Source organism: Larus michahellis, chromosome 7 (assembly GCF_964199755.1).
Source record: "Larus michahellis chromosome 7, bLarMic1.1, whole genome shotgun sequence".
NCBI classification, from domain to species: Eukaryota; Metazoa; Chordata; class Aves; order Charadriiformes; family Laridae; genus Larus; species Larus michahellis.
In genome coordinates, this window is record NC_133902.1 from 22767288 (window position 1) to 22787132 (window position 19845).

Below are 19845 nucleotides of genomic sequence, written 5' to 3' on the forward strand. Positions count from 1 at the left end.
AAAGTGAAGACAAATGTGCTCCTAGAAGCACGGTGTGATTGTCCACCTAGAAATAAGATGATTTCTGTGGAAAAACAATTTTCCCTCCTGAATTACCATTACAGGTTTCTCTAACAGAGGACAGGGAGCAAATAGCAACTAGTACTTTAGACTAAATGATAAAAATTTATAGACTATTAAATTTGAACTGCCTAGCTGAGAAGGAAGCTTAACTCAAAATCTAATATTGTATCACACTCTAAACCATCACGTATGTTTTAATTATAACAACCCACCCGGTACCATTGAAATAACTGTCTGATAATATGCCATGAAGGACTTCAAAGCACTTTTAAATGGACAGATGTCTGCCTGGGCTTTGCTTCTCAGCTGGTACCATTTGATTCTGAAAATAGAACTCAAGACAGATTTATACCAGTTGATGATCTGGTCCCCAAATGTAAAGCTGCTATACCAGAGCAGGGATTTTCTGCATCACTAGTATTTTCAGAACATTGCGCAGATTTTAAGTAACACTACATAGATTAGCAAGCAGAGTTGTAAGTAACCTCTAATCATGTTGTAGCAGATACTGTTACTGTATTCTTACAATTTAAGAGATGGTGACGTCTGATTGCCAGATTTCACACTATTCTAAAGGACAGGATCCAACCAATTCTCAAATCATTTGCATCAGTCAACCAGACAGCCTCGCAAAAGGACAAAAAACTTATTTGTGCATCCTAGCTGAGATTCTATATTATGAAACTAAACCATTAATAAAACACATTCTAAATTCAAACTCCAGACATAAGAACTGTAAAAAACTATGGAAAGGTGCAAATGGCGTGAACTTACCACGTCGTCCTAATGTTTTCCTTCTAAATATAAAGCATTTAAAGCCTTATGAAGTCACAAACCAATAAACACTGTGACAGCAAACTAACTAGATGCTTATGGAAAGGCTATTGACAAAAATGTATAAATGTTAAAATCAAGTTGTTCATATACAAAATTAAGTATTTAAAACTGAAACTGAAGTGGTGTCAGAAAGAACTGTCTTTCATTTTTTTGACTGGCTTACACGCACCAAATGTACATTAATTAACTTTGTTTTGGTTTTTCCCCACTTGAAGTAGACTTATCTTCAAAATAAACCAATAAAACCTTTTTCTTTTGTGATTTTTAATAAGATTTTTCTAGATTCACCTTATATCATATCATGCCCTCATTCTTGAGCATTTTTGTCATTTCACTTAAAACCCCTACTATTCCTTTAAAGCACAAAGATTTACAAGAACATAAATTGCTATAAAGACACATTTTCTCAAGACCTTCCTGAAAATCCCCTCATTTTATTCTTTATTTCACCAAAGAAACAACTTATAAAGTAATGTTCTAAGCTAGTTAACTGAGATGGAGATTCAGCATCAAGCATTCCAAAATAATATTAAAATTCTCAATCCATAATATTTTAAACTTTTATAAGACAAACTTCATACTGGATTTTTCAAATAATGACAATTACTAACCTTAGTTTGCTTGATTAGTCTGAATCTCATACACTGGCTTGAAAGGTAATATGTCACTGGCACTGCATTTAGTCTTGCATGCTTTTCTCAGACCAAAAAAAGCCACAAAATTAATCAAAACTTTGCCCCAAGAACGAAGGAATAAATTATCAAGCAAATGGCCAGGGAAGTACTTAAAAATAAAACGAAACAACAACATGACTACAACAAATTCTGTACATGATCTTTTTCCTAGCTGAGTAAATTCCGTTAGCGCACAGTGAAGTTCCATCAGCTTCAATTATGTATTAGTGTCTGGAAGGATTTACAGTTATTGAGGTTACTACTTTTCTTTCTGGCAATAAGGCCTCATTGATCTTGTTTGTGTTAAACCAATAAGAATCTCCCATAAAATTGAGGAGAAGGAGACACTTCTGTATATGCAAACACAGTTTAAATAAAATTGCTCAAAGCTTGCTGTAAAATCTACCATTGCAGTACAGAAGCAAGTAGAGTCTCAGACTTGCACTGGTGTCACTATGGTTGATTTGAAGTAGTGGAAAAAACAAACTGGCCACACCAAACCATCAGTCTCTTTGAGTCTGTTATCTCAGACTACCTGTTAGGCTTTTTTGACAGTCAAATGCTGGACACAAAATTAACCTGGACAATCTATTGTTATTATTGCACCTACTTTAACCATTTTCCTTTGTTCTATTTTAGGTTGAATTAAGACAATACAATATGGTATTTACACTCTAAGATTCTATAGGCAAATGAAGTGGCTTCAACACAACACAGTCTTATACAAACTTCCAAGAAAATAAGAAATCCTTCATTGATTCCCTTTGTACAAAAAATTGCCAACTTTGTCTACACAGTAGAAACTGAAGAGGCAAAGTTTGTATCCTTATATAAATGCACATACATATATAGATATATATATGTACAGATGTCCATACTATATAGATACACAGAAACACAAACATATGTATATATGCATATATATACATACGTATGAAAAACGTGTTGATTTAGTTTGCATCATTCAAGAGAAAAACATATCCCAAGTTAGGTAAAATCTTCTGGCCGTGGAGTCATTGAATCAAACTTGGAGTTCATGAGCTAGGAGGGTAAGCACGCCAGCATATGCTGAGCCTTTGGCAGTCAACCATATAGCTTTTCAGTTTTTAAAACAACACTCTCCATGTCATGGTAGCCCTTCCCATTTAAATGTTCACTGGTGCAGTCGTGATTGTAGCTGTAGCCTTGAACATCGCTGATTGACGAGACAGTGTAGGAAGCGGTGCGCATAGCATCCGAGTGGCTGAAGCTGTGCTCAAATTGGATTTTGTACTGATTCCAGTGTCTTCTCAAAACAGCTTGGACCTATGCCAGAAAAAAAAAAAAAGAGAGGTACATAAAACATTGGGAAAGATAGCACTGAACTTCATTCTTTGATGAATGCGCGCCATAATAAACGTGTCTAGGCAAATTAGGTAGTAAGGCTCAATAATCCTGGAAAATGGGGGTACCTACATGTGACCTGTCAAATGAGATGTTCCGAAAGATTTACAATTTAAGAAGGCATTATTTGTTGACAAATTTGGTGTGAAATAAGTACATTTTACAACTGTATTGTACTAGCTGCTCAGGAAAAGCATGTATTACAGGAGGAGGAGCAGCAACATAATTTTCTGCTTTCTCCCCTGTGGACTGAAGTCTAGTGTGGACAGGTCAGATGTACAGTTGAAAAAGGTCATCCTTATATTCAAAAGGCCATATCTGCAGCAGCTGTAAATTCTTAAACTCTCAACAAACCATAATTAACATTTGCTATAGTTCTGCCACAAGAAAGCCTTTCTTAATTTCTCACCATACCTTAATCAAATGAATAGAAGGACAATTTCCTGAACTCTGTATTTCTACCAGGGTTAAAAATAAAGCTGATAAAATAGCCGAAGGCCCCACCTTGTTTACATGTCTCCACCGAAAGGATGCTATGTTTATCTTAGCCTTCCTCTCCTACAATATGGTTAAACACCTGTGCATATTGGATTGATGAAGTGTCACATTCATAAAATTCACATGGAATTAGTTTTTCAGTGAAGATGCCAAGTGAGGAATGCTAAGAATGGTAATAGCTATTGTTGTTGCTTTTTTAAGAGAATTTTTTTTAATGTTAAAAAACCTGCCCACGGATCATGAATATTTGATTTCCTTTTCAGCTGAACTTTGTACACAAAATATTCCCACGATGACTGGCAAGGCACTGACTTTCAAGAAATGCTGTGGGGACGTGACACTCACATTTATCCAGCTCTGCACCCCAAATCACAGCCCTCATTCACAAGCATGACCTTCATTTCACTTTGTTACATACAAAAGAACTAAACACTGAACATGATTCCCCCAGTTAAATATTGAGATTTTGGGTAAATATTTTTCGGATTTTCCATATGTCTTCAGGGTTTCTTTTGTGTTTGCTTTTCCCTAACACAATGGCTGCTTTTGTCTAATTTTACTCTGGCTTTAATTATGAAAAATAAAAATAAATAGAAGAAAAGAGATGCAATTTTTAGACTTCCTGCAGTCTGGTATCAGAATCTTCTGTTAAAGGAGGACTTCATATTTCTCAAAATCCTTACAAAGAAAATGTAAAAGGGTAAAGGAAGAAGTATCAACTGAGTAGCATAAGAAATTAGTATCTTAGAGCAAAGGAGATGCTCTTTTACTGTTCATAAAACTATTCTAATCCACTCAAAACATCTAAACACAAATCTACAAACACTGAAGAGAAATCAAGTGTCTTAATACTTCTGCTTTTATTGCTCTTCATATCAAAAGTCTGTATTTCTTCTGAGCCTAAATGGAAAGTTCTTGTTTCATCACAGGGGCTTTTGATTAATTAATTTGCATTGCATAGCAGTATATAGCCTTAAATTTTCACACAGGTTGAATCCATTTCCTGCAATCCCTCACAAAGCCAAGAGAAGAGGCATATGCAAAATTCCATCTTTTCTGAGAAGGAAACTTGGAATTTATTTCTAAATCATATAAATCAATCTGTGCATATCACTAAGTTATGTTCCATTTGTTCTCCCTTCCATGGTCAATTACCTTAATAATATTAGTGTTTCATTGTAGACACATGCTCAAAAAATTACATATTGACCAATTTTCACTTTGGACATGGCAGACAACAGGCAAGAGATGGGAAAACATCAGCATCTACAACTAAATGGCTTAACCAAGGTCAAGGAAGTCTATCTGCAGAGCTGGGAAATAAACTAGAACTGCCGAGTTGCAAAGAAGCCTTACGTTATGGTCCTCTCCCACATTTCCTCCTGGTTGCTTCAGTAACGCTTGTTTGTTCATCTTATTTTCAGTTGTTAATAAATTCTGTAAACCAGTCCTAAAGTATATCGGTCCCCATAGCTCAAGAGAACCATCAGTATCGCTCCAAGACAAGCGCGTTTGGGCTACTTCTAGGGAGAAAACAGTCTGCTTAGCTTGCTCTCTGGCCAGTGACAGATGGCTATGAATAGTGTTTCCTGTACAGGCAAACACCATTTCCTCTGTGCCCTCCCCACTGCCCATCGTGCTCTCTTGGCATTTCTAAGCCAGCCGCGTATTTCTGGCATTCTTCCCAAAGCCTCTCTGTTACTGCTGAATCGGTATTTCACCTCTGTCCTACTACATGTCTATTCTCGTAGGGTTTTACATCCTCTCATTTATTATTACTGTCTTTCAGTCGTCTCTAAACTATCCAATCAATCATTTATAGAAGAAGATGGGGAAAAAAAAATCAATGAGACAACTAATTTCACCACTAATTATACACTGTTTCACAATACGCATGTCTATCCATGAAGTGAAAACAGAACTCTTTCCTCAGCTTTGAGCAGTTGCACAGAGCTGTAAATTCAGTTCAGGAGGGGTAGCACTTTGTTACTTTGCTATAAGAAAGGATATTAAGCAATGCATTTAATGAAAGAAAGTAATGTAATAAATACAACTGTATTTCTCAGTCATTAACAGAGATGCCAGTTCCAGCTGGAATATTCTTGCTTTCTCACCTTACTAATTAGTAATGGCTCTTTTTGACGAGTCCTCACTAAGGGCTCCCTCCAATCAGCTCTTTAACAAACTAGTCACCTGCTGTTTAGTATACCACAAATTAAACAGCTCAATTAGCCAATGAGGAGAAAAAAACCAACCAAACAAACAACACAACCTCGCTTATTAATAAAGGGATTGTATAATCCTGCAGACCTGAGACTATGATCTTTACTGCAACTTTTCTATAGACAAGTGGAAGGAAAGGAAAAAACCCCAGTCCCACAAACCTTACATGGATAATGTAGCTCATTATTATCACCTGTTATTAACAGCTCAATAGGAATCTTTATACTGATTTATCAGAGATCTGGGACAAGCTTCTCCTCTGATTGCAGCCTGTGTCGCCCGAAAGGCTGCTCTAGTCCAACTCAAACTGGAAAACATGATGAGGTAGTCAAGAAGCATCTTACTCTGTGGGCTGCTGGGACACAAGCGCATGAGCGTCCGTAGGGAAGCCTTGCCAGAGAAGATAAAGATGAAGGGTTTGAACGTATGCCCTCGTCTGTAGGAGGTTTGTGACAAACAGCTGCAGTGCGTGTTAGAACTGGATTTGACAGACCATCCCTGGCTGCGCTGCTCAAGAAGTTTGGAGATGTTCTTTGGATACAGTCAGCGGGACATACCAGCTATTTTTCTTACATTTTTTAGTTTCTTTTCACTAGAGCTCTCTGCAAGCAGACCACTTTTATTCACTTTTTAGCCAGAGGTGGCCTGCAAGCCATCACTTGAACAGGGTTTGGCTCCTGATATTTGGTATAAAAAACATTAAAAGGTACAGTAGCAGTTGGGAAATTCTAGATTTCCAGAGAAAGAAATCAGTGCTTTTAGCATTTTTAATTGCTAATACCCCACTGGAAAATCTTTCCCCCTTTGTCACTCCAAGTGTTGATTCCAACATCAGTATTCACCTTTAAACCATAGACTTACTGCAGGTGAGCGTTAACACCACTCTCTGATGCCCTTCATTTTGTACAGTCTCTAATGAGGTGTTGCTATGACAGGTGATGATAAAGAAGCATCTTGTACACAACAGCTAAGCCGCAGTTGCAGGCTTTGTTCGGGCATTGTTATGACAGCAAGAGAATATAACGGCAACAGAATACACGTGTGCCTGCAGCCTCACATGCCAGAAGCAGAATCTTTTAGTAGACAAAGGAAACTTTTTTTTCTCTAACTATACTTACATTCTCTCCATGGATTTCCTTACTGATATGGTTGTTTATAAAGCAATAAATCCCTTCTTGAACAAGGTGTAAAATTAAAGAGAAAAGTGAATAGTGCTCGCAAACCCAAAACTGTTTTAAAAAGCATAAATTTCCACTCTACAGAGAGCAAATACAGACAAGTACGTTTAACTGCCGAAGTTAAGGGTCTAAAAATTAAATGCCTACATTAAGAAATGTTGAAATGGCTAAATCTCCCTTTTAACATTATCCTGTTGACAGATGTTGAAGAAGCAATTCATCTGTTACCATTTGTAGGAGTTGTGGGAGAGCTCATCTTTTACCACTGATCAGCCCGTGCTGAATTTAGAATACTGAATTAGAAGGATGACTCAAGTTTGCTTTTCTTACATAGCGAAAGAGAGTGTGTAAAAATATGAGTCTGTAACAATGGAATAGTTACAGGTACAATTCTTACTGCTTATATTAAAAATTAGGGTTTCAAGTTGTTTAAGTAATAAAGTAGCCTTAGAAGATCCACAGGAAGAAAAAGGCAGAACTGAGCAGTGGACAATGTTGTTTCATAGAAACTGCAGAGGTTTCAAGGGGTTTTTCCCCTCCATTTTGCACTGGGGCAGAAGAAATTCTCCATTTGATTTTTTCCAAATATCTGTTTTTAGAAGGCCTTTTGAACTATAAAATCTAGAAGGGAAAGAGTGTGTGAAAGATCAATGCTGAAAGTAGGCAAGAGATCAAATCAGATCCAGAATGCGTAATGAGGTTTTCTGCTTTGAATCAAATATATAAGTGAGGACTTGAACCTGCACCTACTTTACATTAAAACCAGATCAAAACCACTGCCCAGTGCCCACTAAACTGAGAGAAAGCTTCTTTTCATATTTTCTGCCTTCATGGCAAGTATTAGCCAAATATTTACCTGTATTTAGTATCAATTTAGTATTTTTTATATATATATATATACACACACACACCTCTATATGTATATATATAATACTTAATATATGTATGTATATACACACACATATATTATATATATAAAAATAGTAATAATTTAGTATTAGCCAAATATTTACCTGTAAGTAAATATTACCGTCCGATAACATTATATAAAGCAGACTGATACAATTTTATAACATCTGATAAAAGAAAGAGTTCAGTCACAAGAAAACATGTGGTTACTCCCACACATCTGCTTCCAGTCATATACTGCAACTGCACTATATGTAGAACAAACAAAAAACCAGATGTGTAGGAATAAGTGTAGGATGTAATTTTTCCTCTGCCAAAAGTGTTGGAAAAGTACCAGTTAGTGTTTTGGTGGGGTGTTTTTGTTCATTTGTTGGGTTTTCGGGGGAGTGGTGGGGAGGGGGGGGTGTTTCCAAGCAAGAGCTCTATTAACAATTTTTTCTATATAATTTTTAGCCTTTCTACCACTTTGATCTCTGACACTGTAAGGCCCTATAAGTGTACTCTCCAGCACAGCTCGTGCGCCAGAGTTGCGAGATGGAAGTCACTGTGTGCACTCCAGAGTTACTGGACCTTGATCTATTCAAGATAACAGCAAAGCTCGTTAGCTTCAACAGAATGGGTACTACATACTACTGAAATACTGAAATCTCCTAACTGAAGTATAAAGTTTATTCTTGGAATTGATTGATGACGGTTTCTTAAAAGTGCAATTGTTATTTAACACAAATTTCTGACCCAAGCACAGTAAGCTATTAAGTTCTGATTTTTGGAATGATATTTTTCAGCTTTGCTAAAACAGTTTCCCAGTTTTCCAAACTTCAGCCTAAAATTTTCCCAAAAAGCTATCATAACACAAGAGTACCCCAGCACAGCAACATGAATCTAATATGCTCTATTCCTGCTGCAGAAAAACCAAATACAGTGATTCTCCAGGATAACAGACGCTATACAGCTTCTAATGTAGACAAATACACCTTCTGGATGTTGGATTGCATTTTACTTTTATATGATACTTATTGAGAATTTATATCAAAGTGACAAGTGACAATTCCTTATAGAACCAAGAGACATGTATATTGCTCAGTACAAATGAGTCAGTCCTAAAGAACTTACTGATGCCACAAATGATGGCATAGTCTCTCCCAAGCTCTGCGCTTCGTGGCCAGATTTATTTTTTTAATTGCTTTTTACCTGATAAATTTAGATTTAGAAAACTTTTAAAAATTACTTTAAAATTACCATCTCTTTAAATGCTGAAACAAAACAAAAATATATAAAATAGGAAAAGTATTATAAATATATTAAAAAACTGTTACTCTACCTCTCCATTAAAGAAGCAGAAAATTGTAGCCACCAGTAGACCCTGTAAAATAAAATGATTCTGCTTTATTTCACATGCATATGGATTTTTCCAGGTTTGACATAATTAGAGGTTCCTGATAAAATTCAGGTATAGATAGCAAAAAAAATGTAGTACAACTCTAAACTTGTCTTGTGTTTTGGTTTTTTTTTAATTTTTAATTTCAATTTTTTTTTAAATAGATTACTAAAAATTATTGGGCCAGCTATCTACTGTGATGTTTCTTTAATAAATGAAAATTCAGCATAATGAGAAAGTTAAAGTCATTTATAAGAATATTGCATGAAGGCCTCGAAAAATGAAAATAACACAATCATTTCTCTTTTATTTGCTTCACATGCCAGCTGCTATCTAGCTCGAGTGAGCAAAAAGCGTTTAATGCTTCCTACCTGGTAGTGCATAAGGATGTGCATCACATAGTCATACACTTCCTCAGCGATCCGGCCTTCTGGTCGCCATGGAAACAGAACAAATTCAATGCCAAGTAGTGGAACAAGAATGAGGGTAGCTCTGACTGCTTTCATGTACAGGTTGGATTCTGCCTTGTGGGTGTCTTTCAGCTTCGTTATGAGAACACGAACAATATTCAGCAGGAAGAAAAGATTCACCTGTCAGAACAGAAAATTACGCTGAAGATATAGTCTGAAAAATAATCCCACATGCTGTTTTGTGATACTAAAAACCAGAAACTCAAGAAAACTCATACTAGATGGATAGCGTTGTGATTGTACAATGAACATGATTTAAAACTCTTTGAAAACACCTTTAAGTAAACAAGAGTGGGCTCTAACATCTGCTCTCCACATCCATTCCCCCAACTTGTTATGCAAGTCTCCATCCAGACAACTGTTGGTCTTCTGGCGTTAACAATCCATGCACCTTTCTCTCTGCTATCACGATAACAGTATGCAGGTGAATGATTACTTCTTTTTAAAATGATGATGTCTTTTTAGGTTTGTCAAGAAAGACGATGACACTCTTCAATCTTTGTATTTAAATACAGATCTTCAAAAAGCTACTTTATTTTTCAAATATTGCTTTCACAAATGTATAGAGAAGAAAAAAATAGAGGTGGATGGCTCTTCATTCGGTTTCATAAAAAAAAAATAATCCCAAACTGAAATGGGAGCTATGCTCACATCTTTCAACATGTGAGCACTCATCGTAAGCAACCACAAAACTAATACACACGCACACACACACATGTGTATACTCAACAGCCAAAGGATGTGAGTAACCAGAGCAACAGCAACTTTAAGGATGATTACACCGTATTTTCATCTATGCGATAATGGCAGCCCCTTCTGGAAGCTACAGCTAGAAGAGACCTGGAGAGTTCAGGCAGTCCCATGGCACAGAGGCGGTACAATGCTGCTTCGGAGATCCACTACGGAAGGGAGAGACATAGACTTTAGTCCTGTCTCTTCCTCCAGATGATCGTCCGTCCTTGTCAACAACTATCTAGAGACAAAAGGGGGGAGCCGGGGTAAAAGCCAGCAGACAGAGAGACGGACAACTGTCCTGCTTTGGGCTGGAGCAGAAACAACTCTGTTCTGTGAGAGGCTCGTGCTTACACTTGTTGCCATGGCAACTGGGGTCAGCTGACTGGGTGAAGGGGTCGCACCTGTGGGGAGGCAGGGACAGGTCAGGTGACCCAAACTGACCAATCGGGTATTCCATCCCATCGGCCATGCTCAGTGTAAAAGCCAAGGGTCGGAAGGGGTTGGGTTGGCTCTTCTTTGGCTGCTTCCCAATGGATCTGTTTCTTCAGTGACTCATCATCTGAGGAGGGACCCCATCAGCTCATCTGCCTGTTGATCCTGGTCAGCGTGTTCCAGTTCCCATTTGTCCCTGAGTCCAGTCTGGACCTTCCCCAGTGCCTGACAGTGACACCTCCTTGGGAGCTTGGTATGGTTTTGTGTATATTTGTATATATTGTATGTATTTCATTGTTTCCTTTTATTATTAATATTTCATTAAAGTAGTTCAGTTTTCTTCTAAACTCATAACTCTCTTTATCTCTCTTCTTCCTCCCCTTGGAGCGAGAGGTGGGGGAGAGCATTGTTGTCTTGTCATTGGCCAACCTGTCCCAAACCATGACAACAACGAAGTTCTAAAAAGACTAGGAGCTCCTGGTCTAGGGAGAGGCCTCTGTCTTACTGTAGGACAAGCACAAGCAGGGAAGCCATTTCAGACCATGTGTGTCACCATGTCCTTCACAACCCTGGCAGAATTCTTTCATGTCAGTTAAGGTTTTCACAATAAACAGCTGCATATTGTTATAGCAACGAGGCCCTTGACAGATATGTGATGTTATTTATATTCTACTTACATGCTATTTAAATCATTTTAACAGGAAATAGTTTTACATAGGAAACTACTGCATGAATTTCTCCTGGAAGTCTCCAGCTACCTTTAAGCTTTGTTTAAGCAACCAAGGTCTTCGGATTCTTTCTCAAGGGATTTATTTAGATTTTATGCAGCCCACAATCCTCATCCAACTTCCTATAGTACACGCAGACAATAACTCCTTCCTCCATTTCTAAATTTAATCCTTCTCAAATCTACTAGTTCAACATGTCTCAAACACAGAATTTTCAGCCTTCTTGTGTTTTGGTAGCATGGCCAGTTCCTATAATACTGCCTTTGAATGTTAATTGAAGATAGAAGTTGCAGCAGCCAGGAGTAAAATGCCACCTGGCAAACAGGCTGAAATGCACAGAATTTTTCTAATTGTTCCACTTACCCACCAAAACCAAAGCAGCACAAAAATAAGCATACAAAGAGTTTGCAAATAGGTATTAGGTCAACCGTAAAAGATGAACGAGGCAAAGCAGAGAAGGGAGAACAGTATGAGGGTCAGTAAAAGTATGCAGTGCCAATTTTTGATGCGTATCTCTTCTGTCACAAACACAGTGAGATCAGGATGAACTGAATTCTTACAAGTGATGAAGACAGGTCTTGACTGTAGCAGGGTAGTGAGTTGATTTTTACATTTAAGCAAAAGTAGGCCAGTGGAACTACTTGCACATATATTATCATTAAATTGACTGTGATGGTTTTTAAAGCCTCAAAGGAGTGACACTGTGCTAGCTGCAGTATGAACACATAGTAAAATACCGGCAGCTCCATGGGGACCTGAAAGTAAACCAGGCAAATGACTAAAACTGCAAACAAAGGCAGAGAAGGCAATCCTAGATAAAAAGAAATGTTGGCACCTATACTGCAAACTTAAGAGAATTTAGGTTATGCCTTAAGAGCGGCTGTGAACTTAGCTGAGCTTCTAAGTCAATAGGTGCTGCAGTTGTTGAATTAAACTCTCCTCCAGTCCCTGATATTTCTGCTTCTTTCCACGTTAAGATTTTGCTAAGCAGTATGGTAATCCTTATTATCATGTAGATTTAAATTCAGTTTAAATTCCTCCTGATGATGATAAAAACAGACCATTCTCAGCTCAAGAAACTCAGATGTTCTTAGATACTACCTGGTAGCCATTGCACGGCTTTTAATCTAGTTATGCAGCTTCGGATCTTAGCCTGCTTGAGCCTGGCTTGCTTGGGTAGAACACCTACTCATGCTCATGAAGACAAGTTTTATACCTGGCCTGTGGACATTCCCAAGGCTGGGTATATGAATGCTAAGCATTCAACTTCAAAACTTCCTAAGTCTTGTACTTAGTCTAGCTTAAAGTCACTGAATACGTCAGTGACAAAGCTAGGAGCTCCTGAACTTCCTTCACCGAGTACACTTCTTCTGCTAAAAGAATTTGCATCTATAACAGGCTGTCAGTCTAAGACACTAATACATAACGTTATTATAGGGCACAATAAAAACCCCTGTATTATTTATATAAATAATGGCATGCCTAAATCAAAATCTGCTCTTTTAGTGGCACTGATGCAAACCAAATCACTGGCACATCTGAAATCTACACTGAAATCACTACTGCTTTCCCTAAAGTTCGAACCCATTGCTTTTTTTTCCCTCCTCCGTTTTGATCAATATTTGTCTAGTATAAAAACTAACATCCCGCTCTGTTTCATTCCCACACAATTTCTTTAATTGTTGTTGCTTAGGCAAACAGTTGTAATTAAATGGTCAACTGAAGACAATTCCAATCAAAAAGCAACCTATGTCTGCTCCCATTTCCTGTTTCTTTGGCAGGGATCTGACCACAGTTATGTAATAACAGGGGCCATAAAAGCAGCATTCTTGTTAACTTTATGTAATTGTAGGATTTTCAGCGATGTACAAGAGTTAAATTCCCATTGGCTTCTGCCAATTCTCCCTGGCACCCACTTGACAGTCCTCTTCAAGTTCTTTGAGATCTTTCTCCTGCAAGTAGAAACAGTGTCTTCTCCCTTGTTATCTAATTTGCAGTTTAATATTGTTGCTTAAATGTCTACTAAAGCAGGTCATGCCTAGTAAAGTGTGAAAATTGTATCTGGCAAGCAAGCTGCTTAAGCAAATGAGGGTTCTGTTCACAGAGCCTAAACACATGCATTTCATCTAATGTCTTTATCCCTGGCGTAAATTGACATATTACATTTTTTTTGTTCCCAGGAAGGAAAGCAACTCCTTTAAGGTATTTTCACATCACAGGCAAGATGTGTAGTTGCGTTTAATCTTTGTTATTCCTACATGGTTTTCAAATAAATTTATTGATTGTACTGAGGCAAGAAAGATGCAAGAGAAACCCCTTCAGTCAGCTCATGAAAAATATAGGAATAGCAAAGGTATACATATTTGTAAATTGCAAAGAGAATGGACACAGATTCTGCCCAAACCAATCCCATATTGGCGATTATTATACCTCCAATAAAATCAGAGGACATTCTTTGTGTCGCCTTGAGCAGGAAGACGACTGGACAGTTTGGGACTGATCCAGCACAACTGAAACCAGTAGGAGTCTTGCCATTGTTTTCAGCGTGACTTCGTGGAGGCCACTGCTGGGAGGGAGAAAATGATCTTCCATCCTAAAATGAGGTCACTTAATGGAAGATGGTACAGCCTCATAATTTTTACATAAATTTTTCTGTTGTTATTTAAGCAAGCTCTGACTTAATATAAATTATATCTCAGCTTCAAAGAGCTTTACCTAAGCGATATATCTGTGAAGAGAGACCTCAACAAAGGAAGTAACAACAAGGCAACACAGAATAGCATACAGCTCCTGGGTGAAATACAGCACCACTGAAATAAACAAACAAACAAAAAAATCCTATCCCTTTCTGTGAAAACAGGATTTCACCTTCTGTGTAAATTAGAAAGCAGAAAAATTGAAAGGATTAGAAAGGTTTTGAGTTTACAGATTAGAGCACTAGTTAAAGTGCTTTACATGAACATACATGGCAGACCCGACTAACGTGACAAGGGATTGTCAGTAATAATTCACACCCCAAGGGCCACGGATCTCAATAATTTCCCAGGGATTTTCTCTGGCTTCCCATGCAGAGGACCTCAGGTGTGTCACGGTATCAACACAATCTTCAAAAAGTTCACCAGCTAGTTTCACTGTGAATGAAAATGGGAGTCACAGAGACCACTATGCAATGGTCTTCAGAGAGATTTCTGTATGCACAGAATTCCCTCTGGAAATATTCATTAACAATTTAACAGAAGAAGTAGTTCATGTAAATCAGAAACTGAAATTGTTTCCAAAAAGTTACTTAATGTTTTCATTGTTAACGAGTTTCCTTGCATGAACTGAAAAGCCATAAGAAAAGTCAGTAGACATGTATACAGTACCTCTGCTAGATCAGCTTGAAGTTTGTGTTACAACCAAAGAGATGACTAATATATACAGCGAGCAGCTAATTCAGGTCACATATAGAATGCCTCCACACTGCAGCATTCTCTGCATTATGCATGCATAGATATTAATTATGTGTATAGTTGTGTAGATACATATTAGTATTTTCTCTTATTATGCACCTGTTTCTATTTAGCAACAATCTATTGACTGAATTTCATAGGTTAAATTCAGTCCTAGAATAACTGAAGTACAACGCTGATTTTTATACAGTGGAGTCTTGAGTGAGTTACCTAGAATTTAGTGTCTTCAGTAGCAAACATTAATGTAATAGAGCTGGCATTAACTTGGAGTGTCAGACAGAACACTGTGCTCTGAGAGTTCGTGAGGACTAATGAAGCAGAGTTGCAATACCCCGGTGGCCAAAGAACGCATTGCTAGATTGGTATCAGAACAGGGGTGGTCACAGATACTTGCAGAACTATTTCCCACCGGTTCTTTCCCAAGGGCCTGCTCTAGCGTCTCTCCATCCTGTATTCCCACCCACAGTCAGTCCTGACATTTGGGAGTCCTCTTTCTGGACCTCAGTGAGGTCCAGTCTGGTCGCTGTTTGGCCACATGAGCACAGTGACACAATGATGCTAATAGCAGAGTCAACCTGGCAAACGGGCAGGGCAGCTAAAGGAAGGATTTGAACGTGGCCCTCCAGTACTCCCAGTAATATTTAGTCCTCCGTTGTCACTAGCATTTAAGTGGGATGATAATCAACATTGCAGAACTTGAGTTTCTTAAAGGACCAGGGGTATAGCTCCTTAATAAGGCCATGACTTGTGTATCTTGTGTGTCTAAGGCACCTACTGGGTTAAGTGAGAGTCCTGCAAATGACAGTGACCTCTAAATGTTAGCTTTAGGCTCTTACCAGCTTTGTAAGCCCATGAAGAACAGACAGAAAACAAGTAAGAAAAACAAATTATTATCTGAAAAATGCCTACCAACAGAGCAGCACAAATAGGGCCATGGATGATGTACAGCAGATGAGTATCAGAGCTGATCCAACAACTAGAGAAAACAAACAGGGAAAGAAAAAAACATTTGGCATCTTATTATCTGTTGTATTCCTTTTTTTCCCTTAAAGAAAATATAACAGTTTTGCACAGCAAGTTGAGATGCTACTTACTTGTCATTATAATATAAAGTTCTAGCAACAGCATGTATGCAGGCAGGGATAAGTGGAAAACCTGTGAAGGAAAAACAATGTTTTCTTCATATATAAGCCTGGCAAATAACGAAGTAAACGTGCAAGAATCTTTTGTATTTTCACATTATCCAAACTATAAACCTGCAGAGCAAATAAAGTAACAGGGACCAATTGCATTTCTATTTTCTCAGATTTTTTTCTGGGGGGTGTATGAAACCTTATTCCTACTGTCTTACCAGGAAATTCATACCAACACATAAAAAGAAAAGGCAAATCAAATTCTAACTTTTTAGAATGCAATGATCAATCTTCATTAACACAGGTGTTTTTCAGACTGCAATCTGCAATAATGCTAAATAGGTAAGTAGTATTAAAAAGGTGACTGTATGTATGACCATAGCTTTAATAGTATGATTATCAGTGCTGATTATGTCTTCACTGATACTTGTCTAGGTATTCAGAAAACAAGGTCAGCTGCAAAAAAAATTTGAAAACGGACTCTGGAAATCAGGTTGAATTCAAAATTTAAAAAGAGTACACAAATTAGTTATCTGGGGTCCTTGACACCGTGGTGGTACCTAATTTTCAGAAACTGCTGAGCATCTATGATCTTTTAACCACACCTCAGCTGTGTCTGTAGTGGGACAGCTAGCGACCCAGGTACCAAGCCATGTTATAGCTGAATGTGCCAACGCGCTGAAGCTGAGGAGAAAGCTCTCGCTTGCACTGTGTGAATAAGCTGTTGTGAATTATCTGAAGTGACCAGGTTTGGCTTGTTAGTTTTGATACTGATATTACTTGAGATCTTCAGCTACAGCTATTCTGTATTTGCTTAGCGAACAATACAGGTCAAATGGAACTGCTGGAAAAATAAATCCTTGGCCATCTCTAACTTAGTTCTGACCCTCCACCCTAGACATGGCGAGACTTCTCTGAAAACAAACATTCATTCCTGAATAAACATCTTCGAGGTGAGGAACAATGAATAATTACTTCTTAATGTCCTTTTTTATAATAGCAGACTATTTTCTCTCTACAAAGGAGGAGTCCCTTCCTGACTCCAGAAATGCACGATCTCTCTTTCAGCAAAGATAGAGGTACATACAACTTCCTACATTAACATTTCTAAGCCTGTTAAAACACTACAGACAAAGAAGAGGGGTGTGTCATCGTTGTTCAAAGCCACCAGCTCAGCAAAGCAAAGGGACAGATGTTCAAATTCTCGTGAAAAGGAGCGAGAGACTGCATTAGCCTAAAAATACACAATATGAAATCGCATACCCCAGCCAAGAAGGTAATACCACATCAAGTGTTGTTTCTCGGCAAAAACAGCCACCACGATGAGAGTATGCAGGTAAATGCCTTCACACAGCATCCAAAAGTAATTGCAACCCATTAGGTACAGGTAGATGAACTGTGATACTTTGCAGCTAACCTGTGGAAAAAAGCAGAGTACAATATAAATTTTTAATTTTCAAAAATCTCAAAGCCTTAGTTGCAAAATGGAAAAAATACTGCTTGAGTCAAATGTTAATGTTTATTCTGCTTTTCATTACAATTAAATATATTTTTTTGTAATAGAATTTTCACGGAATTACAATTCCACGCTTTACGGTGACAAAGAAGTTGGTAACCGAGTCTGTATTTTTGTTATTCAAACATGAGGGCCTCAAGATCCTCAAGCATGATGGCAGAAAGCGGTAACGGTATTTTCCCTTGTCTCAAACATTGCCACATTTGACCATTCCAATCAGTAGGGAATCTTTAAATTATCTGATGGTAAGCACACAAGAAAATTTACTTTCATGAGGGTAATCCCCTCTCAATTTTACCAATCCCAACAAACAACTACTCCAGAGAATGATTTATGTTTTTAAAATGCTTACAATACTTCCAGTTCTACCCTAGTCATAACTGCACTTAGGGCCGGTTGAGAACGTGCATAGTAGGTTCTGGAAGGAAGCTCGCTTGTTGGTATGTGTTTGTGTTTCGCTTCATTCAAAAGATGTTCTTCACCTGAAGTGTTATACTGTAACTTATTGCGAGGACTAAAATGTGAGGTTGTGAAAAAGGAGCAACAGTTAACTTGCAGATTTCCCCCCCCCCCCCTTCCAAAATTGCCATGTGTTTGAACTATTTCTGTCACTTAGCTTAAACCAAAAATCGATATTGTGTTACCACATTCTGCTACATAAGTCACTTGATGATGATGATGATTATTAGCAGCTATCTCAAGCCTATTTTCCAGCATTTTGATGAGCTTTTACAGGGGAAAGAGAATTTCTCTTTTTACTTGATTCAGCTTCTGGAGTTTTGCCCTAACTTTCACAGAATTTAAATTCATCTTCCATGTCTAAATAAAAATAAGGCCATAGTTTGGGATTTGTTTGTTTATGTATTTAATTTTCAGGCTCTTCTGCTGCTATAACTCCTAGCCTTTTTGGGAGAGGCTACCCATTCAAACTTACCCCAGCATTATCAGGAAATGGGAGAGAGAGAAATCAAACCCAAACAGGCAGCTTTTTTACTTTGCTTTTTACTTCTGGAATATAAGGGTCAGCTTTAATTCCCTTCACAAAAAAAATTAATTCTTCTCATTTCAACTGAAGATGGTAAAATTAAAGCCATAGGAAAACAGCTAGCATCCAAAATATACTCCAAAGGGTTTTTTTCTGCCTTTCCTCGGTGAATTCAACTGTCATACGCTCACTGACATCATCTAGAATAAGCTACTTTCTTGCAGTTGTTTCAGTGCAAAAGCGATTTGCACAAATTCAGATCAGTTCAGTATGCTCGGACTCTTAAAGTGTTTTCAGTATTTCGAAACCTCAAATGTGAAATGCCCAAATCATTGTTAGACATCTGTTGTACTACGTAACGTGGATACATCATTACTGAACTTTTTAACCTCACTATATACAACATTTCACCAAGCATTCATGTCTCATTTCTCTCTTCTGTGTTGCTAAAGTTTTTCATATACAAATCACCAAGGCTGCCAAATATACTTTTACTTACTGGATTAGTTGCAACTAACTCCTGATTGTTGGCAACTGCAGTCAGTGAAATTATTGTTACAACAGAGTTGCAAACAAAAGAGAAAAATAGATTTTTATGCAGGGTAATCCTCTGGCAACTCAAGCTCCTAGAAAAGAGAAACAAGAACAAATGAATACACCAGGGGGACAACTGTGTGTACTTGGGGACAACTCCGAAATTTTGAAATACTAGAGTTCTTTATTTTATTGAGAAGTCTTGCATCAGTGCTTTCTTCAGCTCCAGTCCAAATTTAACAGAATGATGTGAAAGGTAACACCTTCCCCTAATCTCAGTTTTTTGTACAACGGGAGGCAAAGCAAGTACATTCAGTTCCCATATGTTTACAATGAAGGACCTGCTTTGCACTGGCTACGTAAAAGTGATTTGAATAGCAGTAATGTAACATTTTTCAGAAGATTTATACCTTTTTGTTTGTTTGTTTGTACGTGAAGAATTTCCCAGTTAATTATCATACCTGAGCTTGAAGAATCTCTTACCCTACGTTTCTATTTACCCAACACCTGTTAAGATTTCTTGAGGTTAATTCTCTTTTACTTACATCCTTGGCATTTTTCTTCCTTAATCCTACAGCTAGAGAAATACCTAAATAAGTAAAATAACACAAATCTTGACTTTTGTATATAACTAAGTATATAGAATACAATTATAAAATGCAATATATAACTCCATTTAATTGTGTTAGTTTTCAAGGTTTGCTTTTAATATGGCAT

General features: G+C 37.6%; 1 protein-coding gene across 2 annotated transcripts in view; it reads right to left on the reverse strand.

Annotated features, from left to right (window-relative positions):
* Positions 1-1166: 1166 nt before the first annotated feature.
* CALCRL (calcitonin receptor like receptor) overlaps positions 1167-19845 on the reverse strand; it is a 67143-nt gene continuing 48464 nt past the window's right edge. For both annotated transcript variants that reach the window (XM_074595143.1, XM_074595144.1), the window contains 7 exons: positions 19094-19220; positions 17357-17510; positions 16055-16115; positions 15870-15936; positions 9515-9733; positions 9087-9128; positions 1167-2879 (listed from right to left, as the gene is read on the reverse strand). In XM_074595143.1, the coding sequence (XP_074451244.1) occupies positions 2658-2879; positions 9087-9128; positions 9515-9733; positions 15870-15936; positions 16055-16115; positions 17357-17510; positions 19094-19220 (892 nt within the window). In that variant the 3' untranslated portion in view covers positions 1167-2657. The remainder of the gene's footprint in view (positions 2880-9086; positions 9129-9514; positions 9734-15869; positions 15937-16054; positions 16116-17356; positions 17511-19093; positions 19221-19845) is intronic.